Source organism: Xiphophorus couchianus, chromosome 5 (genome assembly GCF_001444195.1).
Source record: "Xiphophorus couchianus chromosome 5, X_couchianus-1.0, whole genome shotgun sequence".
NCBI lineage: Eukaryota > Metazoa > Chordata > Actinopteri > Cyprinodontiformes > Poeciliidae > Xiphophorus > Xiphophorus couchianus.
This window is the reverse complement of record NC_040232.1, coordinates 1,958,397-1,965,034: the sequence shown is the minus strand read 5'-3', so window position 1 is coordinate 1,965,034 and position 6,638 is coordinate 1,958,397. Positions and strand designations below refer to the sequence as shown.

Genomic DNA, 6,638 nt, shown 5'->3' with positions numbered 1-6,638 from the left:
TGTAGATGGACGTCTGTGAAAACATTTAGTGAAAAACTTTTTGATCTTCCTCTTCAGACCTTTGACCTTGGATTTTGGTCTGGTAGCTGGGAAAGAAGCTTGGCTCTGGTTCCTGAGTTCTTCGCTGCCATCTGAAGGCCCCTCAGGTTGAACGGAGGAGTCTGGTGTCCCACAGTCAGCCTGATTTCCTGGACAGCTCTTCAGGGGAATCGTGCTGGCAGACCTGACCTGCTGTTTGTCCACTAGCTGAAAAAGTGGAATCCTTTTGCTCCTGGGCAGAGATTTGCACATCAATGAAAAGAGTTCTCGTATCACAACAGTGGCTTTTCGAACCACCTCATCCTTTCTGTACATGTCACTGATCTTCTGTATGTAATTCTCTGCAGAATCCTCGTCGTCAGAGAGGAACTTTGATTTGACCCTCTCCGTCACATATTCCACAATTAGCCTGTTTAAATTCTCAGTGCTCTCAGTTCGGACCTCTTGTTTGATCTTCATACTTTGTGTAAAAGCTTCAGTGATGATGTTGCCCACAACGTCTCCCACCATCTCACAGGTGAATTCTTCACGCTGGAGTTTCTCCAGAACGGACGCCACAAAGAGCTCCATGATGTCCCCCACAAGCTGAGCCAGCTTGCAGCTGGTTCTCTGATCTGGGGTTCCTGAAGCCAAACTCATCCACTGCTCTGGTGAGAGGTCACTGAAGAAGCAGTGGACGGCGGGTTTCACGGTCTGGGTGGTAATCACCTGGTTCTGTTCTGAAGGGGAACTCATGGCTGGTTCTGGTTCTGTAAAATCACTTTTCTGTGTTCAGTTACAACAGAATGCTGAGACGTGAAGAGAACAAATGAACTGAAGTAGTTGCTGTCTGTGTGACGTCGATTCATACGTCACAGAGATCAAAGAAGCTTGTTAGAACAGCTAACACGCTGTATGTGGGCGGGGCTTAGCGCTCTTTCTGGCGCGAAAACGTCACGGTTTTAAAAGGTAATCAGGGAAAATGATCCATAAAGGTGGGAATGTCGGAGGTTTAGTGGAATCACAGGAAATAAAAACACAACATATCTGCAGAACAGATATTAATCTCTGACATTTATGAATAAACGCCAATTAAGAGCATCAGTTTAGCTTCAGTAAATATTTACATTCATTTACACCAGTCGTAGTTTGCACTTTATGGAAGAAGGTAAAAAATATCTATTATTCCTTCTGACTTTTACGTATTTTTCACTCATTACAAAATCTGGTTATTCATCATGGAGCCATGCAGTGCCCATAAAACGTCAGTGGATGGCGCTGTTGCACTTTTCCCAGATTTAAAGGTGTTTGTTTTTGAAAAGCTGAACTTCAACAGCCAAGTGAAGAAAGTGGAAAAGTTTTACTGCACAGGGACCAATTTTAGCTTTAACTGTCAGGATTACATTTTTCAGCTGATGAAAATCCAAAACGTCTGAAAAAGTAACAAAACATCAGAACTACAGCAGCTAACGAACCTGCTGTGCCCAAGCATACTGACACCGGAAAGTTGAGTGGAAGAAAATGTCCAAAAAAGGAAAAAGGAGAGAGCTGTGTAATGATCCAAAGTTTTCTTTTCATAAAATAAAGTTTTTATTTGTAAATCAAGGTTCCAAAGGAAGAGAGGAGAGGATCAGGACCCAGTCCAGTCAGAGATGATCTTGGTCACCATGACAACTGCTGGTTCTGGTCCACTGGGTTCTGAAGTCCACCATCAACGCAGCGTCTACCAGAACCTTCATGCTTCCTTCTGCTCACAAACTTTATTCAGAGGCTGATCTGGTGCCCAAAGTACCAACATTTCTTTAGTCACCATGGCAACAGTGGTACCCCTTCCTGACCCGAACCCCAGAGAGGCTCCATGGGAGACGATGAGACACCAGGACCAAGAACACAGATGAGGCATCGCAGGAACCTGATACCGACGTGATTCTGGAAGGAAAATGGTTTTATTCAGATATGTGGACCGGATCAGAACCTGAAACCTGGACCAGAACATTATAAGGTAAAACTGTTTAAAAACCCATCTGATCGGTTTACTGGAGGAGAGAAAAACTCTTTTTACAGAAAAAGAGAAGTTTTTCTGTTCATCAGCTAAAGGTCATTTTATTTATATAGCACATTTTCAGCAACAAGGCAATTTAAAATACTTTACAGGAATTAAAAGTAAATATAAACAAAATAAACCAAAGAGCAAAAGAAGAAAAATTATCCAATGTTGATCTAAAGTCTGTAAAGCAGGAGCTCCTGTTCCTGGTCCTCTGGTCCTGGTCCATTTCTGGGTCAATAAAACAAACAGATTTGTCTTTAAACACAGATTTTCCTCTATAGGACATAATTTATACCAATAAGGCCTAAAATTAGCTTTTAAAAGAACCTATCTGTAGGTTCTTTTAAAAGCTAAAATTAGGTTCTACATGTCTAATATCTATTCCAGATAGGAATATTTATTCCCGATATTCCCGTCTGGAATAGGCAGAACTGTTCCAGATCGTTCTGCCTGCAGGACAGTCTGACCCAAGGCGTGCTGAAAATCCAACAGTTACATCCTTATTAAACTGATCATCAGCAGTGAAACGGATCAGAAACTGAGGTCAGAGGTCAAAGGGCAGAAACAGGAAGTAAATAAATATTGCTGCTCCTTTTCCTGACCATCTATTGATTGAACTGTTCTGTTAGTTAAACTCCAGCCAAACCCGTCTGTCATCAAACATTTTAAAAATATCTTCCAGTAGCAGATTATTTCCAGTCCTGTGTTATTTCACCAGCTCTGAGCTTACAGCCGGTTCACACACAAAGCCCTGAGGGATCCCAGAAGATCTGCTTCATCTTTACCAACATCAAGTCTTAGTTCACAGAAAGAAGAAGAAACTGAAGATGCTACATCTAAAAGTTCATTTTCCCAAGGAGTAACAATAAAAATGAAGTGATGGAACATGTTGAAGGCAGAGAAGAAGTATAAATGTATTAAAAATACACTTCTTTTCTGGTACAAGTTTATGAAAATAAAATGATGAATGTATTGTATTTATGTTTCCTTTGAAGAATTTTCTGACTGCTGTTTGTGAAAATGTGCTTTAGAAACAAAACTTTACTAACTTATTGTTCTACTACTTCTAATATCAGTTCTGATTTAAAATGGAGAAACATTTGTGGGAAAGAAGGATCAGAGCAGACGGAGTTGGAAAAGTTCTTCAGAAAGGATCCGTCAGCCGGTCCCGACCCGGAGCGCCGAGCTGATCTGTGGACCAGTTTCCTCTTGGCTTTGGTCACAAACTGCTGCTGCTGCTGCTGCTGGTCAGATTAACTCTGGTCTTCTCTGCAAAGATCAACACAGCTCTGCATTATGCAGCAAAGATTATGATCAGAATATCATCTGGTAGCATAAATAAAAAATGTTTCACACTAAAATTGTCAGATTATTCCTGAAATGTTCTTCAAGTTAAAAGCAAATATTAAATCTGTATGTTCAGCTGAGTTGAGATTTACTGAAAATGTTGAATAGAAATAAATAATCACAACTGAGTTTTAATATTTATATGATAAAAAGACTCAACTTTTATGATACTAACCGAAATATGTCTTCAGTGCGTAACTAAAGAGTCCCACACAGAAGATGCAGCCAATCACAATGACTGCAATTACCCAGGGTTCCCTGCTGTGAGGGGGGTCAGAGGTCACTGGGATGGGATCTGTGAAGCAATCAGGAGACAAACAGGTTCAGGGTCAGATTAGAGTCAGATTCCTGACCAGCTCCACCATCATTACAGGAAGTATTAATGCATCATGTTTATTTCTCTTGGTTTTTGCACCAGAAACAGAGACAGCACAGGTTAACAGGTTATAACAGTCTTATAACAGGTTAACAGGTTATAACAGTCTTATAACAGGTTAACAGGTTATAACAGTCTTATAACAGATTAACAGGTTATAACAGTGATATAACAGGTTAACAGGTTATAACAGTCTTATAACAGGTTATAACAGTCTTATAACAGGTTAACAGGTTATAACAGTCTTATAACAGGTTAACAGGTTATAACAGTCTTATAACAGGTTAACAGGTTATAACAGTCTTATAACAGGTTAACAGGTTATAACAGTCTTATAACAGATTAACAGGTTATAACAGTGATATAACAGGTTAACAGGTTATAACAGTCTTATAACAGGTTATAACAGTCTTATAACAGGTTAACAGGTTATAACAGTCTTATAACAGATTAACAGGTTATAACAGTGATATAACAGGTTAACAGGTTATAACAGTCTTATAACAGGTTATAACAGTCTTATAACAGGTTAACAGGTTATAACAGTCTTATAACAGGTTAACAGGTTATAACAGTCTTATAACAGGTTAACAGGTTAAGTTAAGTTTATACGAGTTGAACTCGTTCAGCTCCTCTCTGATCATCCAGAGTAACAATCAATAATCACAACCTGCAAATCAAAATCCTGCTTCAAACACAGGAAAACTTAATGCAGTAAATACTTTCATGTTGTGTTTAGGAGAGCATACTCATATTGTCCATTTTAGTTAGTATTTGTTTGAATGTATTTTACTGTCAGATGTGACCAACATTACATGACGTGGCAAATATTATTTATTTGAATTGTATTTTATTGTTTGCCTTTTTGAAATTCAATAGTTGGTGTTTGAGTATTGTTGATTTATTTTCTGTTTATTAATTTAGTATTTAAAATGAACATGTTGACATTAAAGTTTTGAATGAAAATGTGTAGTTTGAAGAAAATAAGTCTTATATAATCTGCCTCTTCTGTCAGAAGCTGACAGACAGACAGACAGACAGACAGACAGACAGATTTTTTTTTGAACAGAGGGAGGGTGATAGTCCAGACTGAGTTGTGGTTAAACTGATTAATTCAAAGTTAAACTGCCAGTAGAAACCAGATCGTTTCTTTGTTGTGCTGCTAAATATGATCCATAAATCTGCAAAAGAAAAACGCAGAGCCTGAAGTTCAGCTGAACATTCTGGCATCTCATCAGGAACAGGAAACGCTCAGATCTTCTTACTGTGGCTTTAATGTTTCTGAGACTTTGTCTCATGTTTTGGTTTTGAACCGAGTCACTCACCCTCTACAGTCAGGTTGAAGCGTTTTCTGGTTCCTCTGCCGTTGATGATCTGTCCAAGGTAAACATCAGAGTCTCCAGAAGAGAGAGCGTGAATGGTGAGCGAGCCGGTTCTCAGGCTGAGGTCAAATCTCCTCCGCTGGTTGATCAGATCCTTTCCGATGTAAACGTTGTAGATCACAGAGCTGCTGGCACCGTGCGACCAGACGACATGGTCGTCATGTTTCAGATCTTGGACCCCAAGGTCAAAGGTGACATTTTCACCAGTCTTCTTTGTCAGGTGTTGAACTTCCTCTGCTGCAGTCAAAGCAACTAAACAAGGAAAACAGGAGAAAAAAAGCTCACATTTAGAAACTGAACAATTTTTTATCTTTTCTCCTCAGAGTCAGAAAACGTTTCTGCTAAAAACTCGTCTCTGTGTGTTTCAGTAAATCAACTCAGGATCTTCTGCTACGTTTGTTATATAAAGTTTTACATCTTCTGGAGTCACTGAGAAAACTAAACATGCAATCAGGCTCACAACAGACTTTCTGAGGTGTATGCTAACATGTCATGCCCCACCACCATGGCATAAACTTGTGCAACTCATCTTTAATTAAAGTATCAATAATAATAAATGGACATATATGTGAATTAATTAAATACGGTTCGGTTCTGGTCCAGATTCTGGGTCTGAAGAGCAGCAGCTGCGGTTATTTCTCAACAGAGAATCTCGAGGTTCTGCTTCTGATGGACTAAATGAACCTATTTATTTATTTATTGTCTTATAAATAAATGTTCCTGGCCCAAACATAATGATAAAGACTCAGATTATGAACTTTATCATATTTTAAATACAAACAAAAAATAAAATTCACATCACACCAAGCTAACATGATGTAGTTTTACAGAACAGCAGCTCAGATCTCTGACCAGCTTCTCTGCTTTTCTCTTTATTACTGTCAGTTCTTCAGAGAAACGAGCTGCTAGCAGCGATGCTAACTCACCGTCACTCCGTTACTAAACTTAACCATCGTGTTCCTGTCGCTCTGTGATTAAACTCATAATTGGATCCTCTGTGCTGAGCAGCTCTCTGATAGCAGGCGCTGTGTCTAGGAACAAGTTTAACTAAATATTGTATAAGAAGATCATATGTGGGCAAAACAACAATGTAATGCAGTGAAAAATCAATTCAAGCAAACCATATACCATCCTTAAAATAGTTGCAAATAGTTGCAAAGTATTTAGATATACAAAAATAAACCATGATAAAATCAATAAACACCCAAGGCAGGTAAGTGGGAAGTAGCTTAAGTTTTTTTTTTTTTTAAGTACAGTCGTAAAACATTAAACACAGATGCTTGTGGTCCTAGAATTTTTTTTACCTCCATACATGTCAGGAACATGCTGTCGTCTCCTCAAATAAAGTTCTACCAATCATATATTGATGATTAAGAAGAAGCTTTATGTTGGCAAAACCCAAAATCACCTTCAGTAAACAGATAAGGAACTAAAAACATTATTTATGTTGTTATTTTTGTATTATTTA

The 6,638-nt window shown here is 38.6% G+C and overlaps 1 protein-coding gene across 3 annotated transcripts in view; it reads right to left on the bottom strand.

Annotated features, from left to right (window-relative positions):
* Positions 1-1,074: 1,074 nt before the first annotated feature.
* LOC114144742 (uncharacterized) overlaps positions 1,075-6,638 on the bottom strand; it is a 45,972-nt gene continuing 40,408 nt past the window's right edge. For 2 of the 3 annotated variants that reach the window (XM_028017855.1, XM_028017857.1), the window contains exons 2-4: positions 5,114-5,422; positions 3,588-3,707; positions 1,303-3,334 (exon numbers count right to left, since the gene is read on the bottom strand). In XM_028017855.1, the coding sequence (XP_027873656.1) occupies positions 3,285-3,334; positions 3,588-3,707; positions 5,114-5,422 (479 nt within the window). In that variant the 3' untranslated portion in view covers positions 1,303-3,284. Of the gene's footprint in view, positions 3,335-3,587; positions 3,708-5,113; positions 5,423-6,638 lie in introns of all 3 variants that reach the window. The other variant, XM_028017856.1, reaches the window with a different exon arrangement.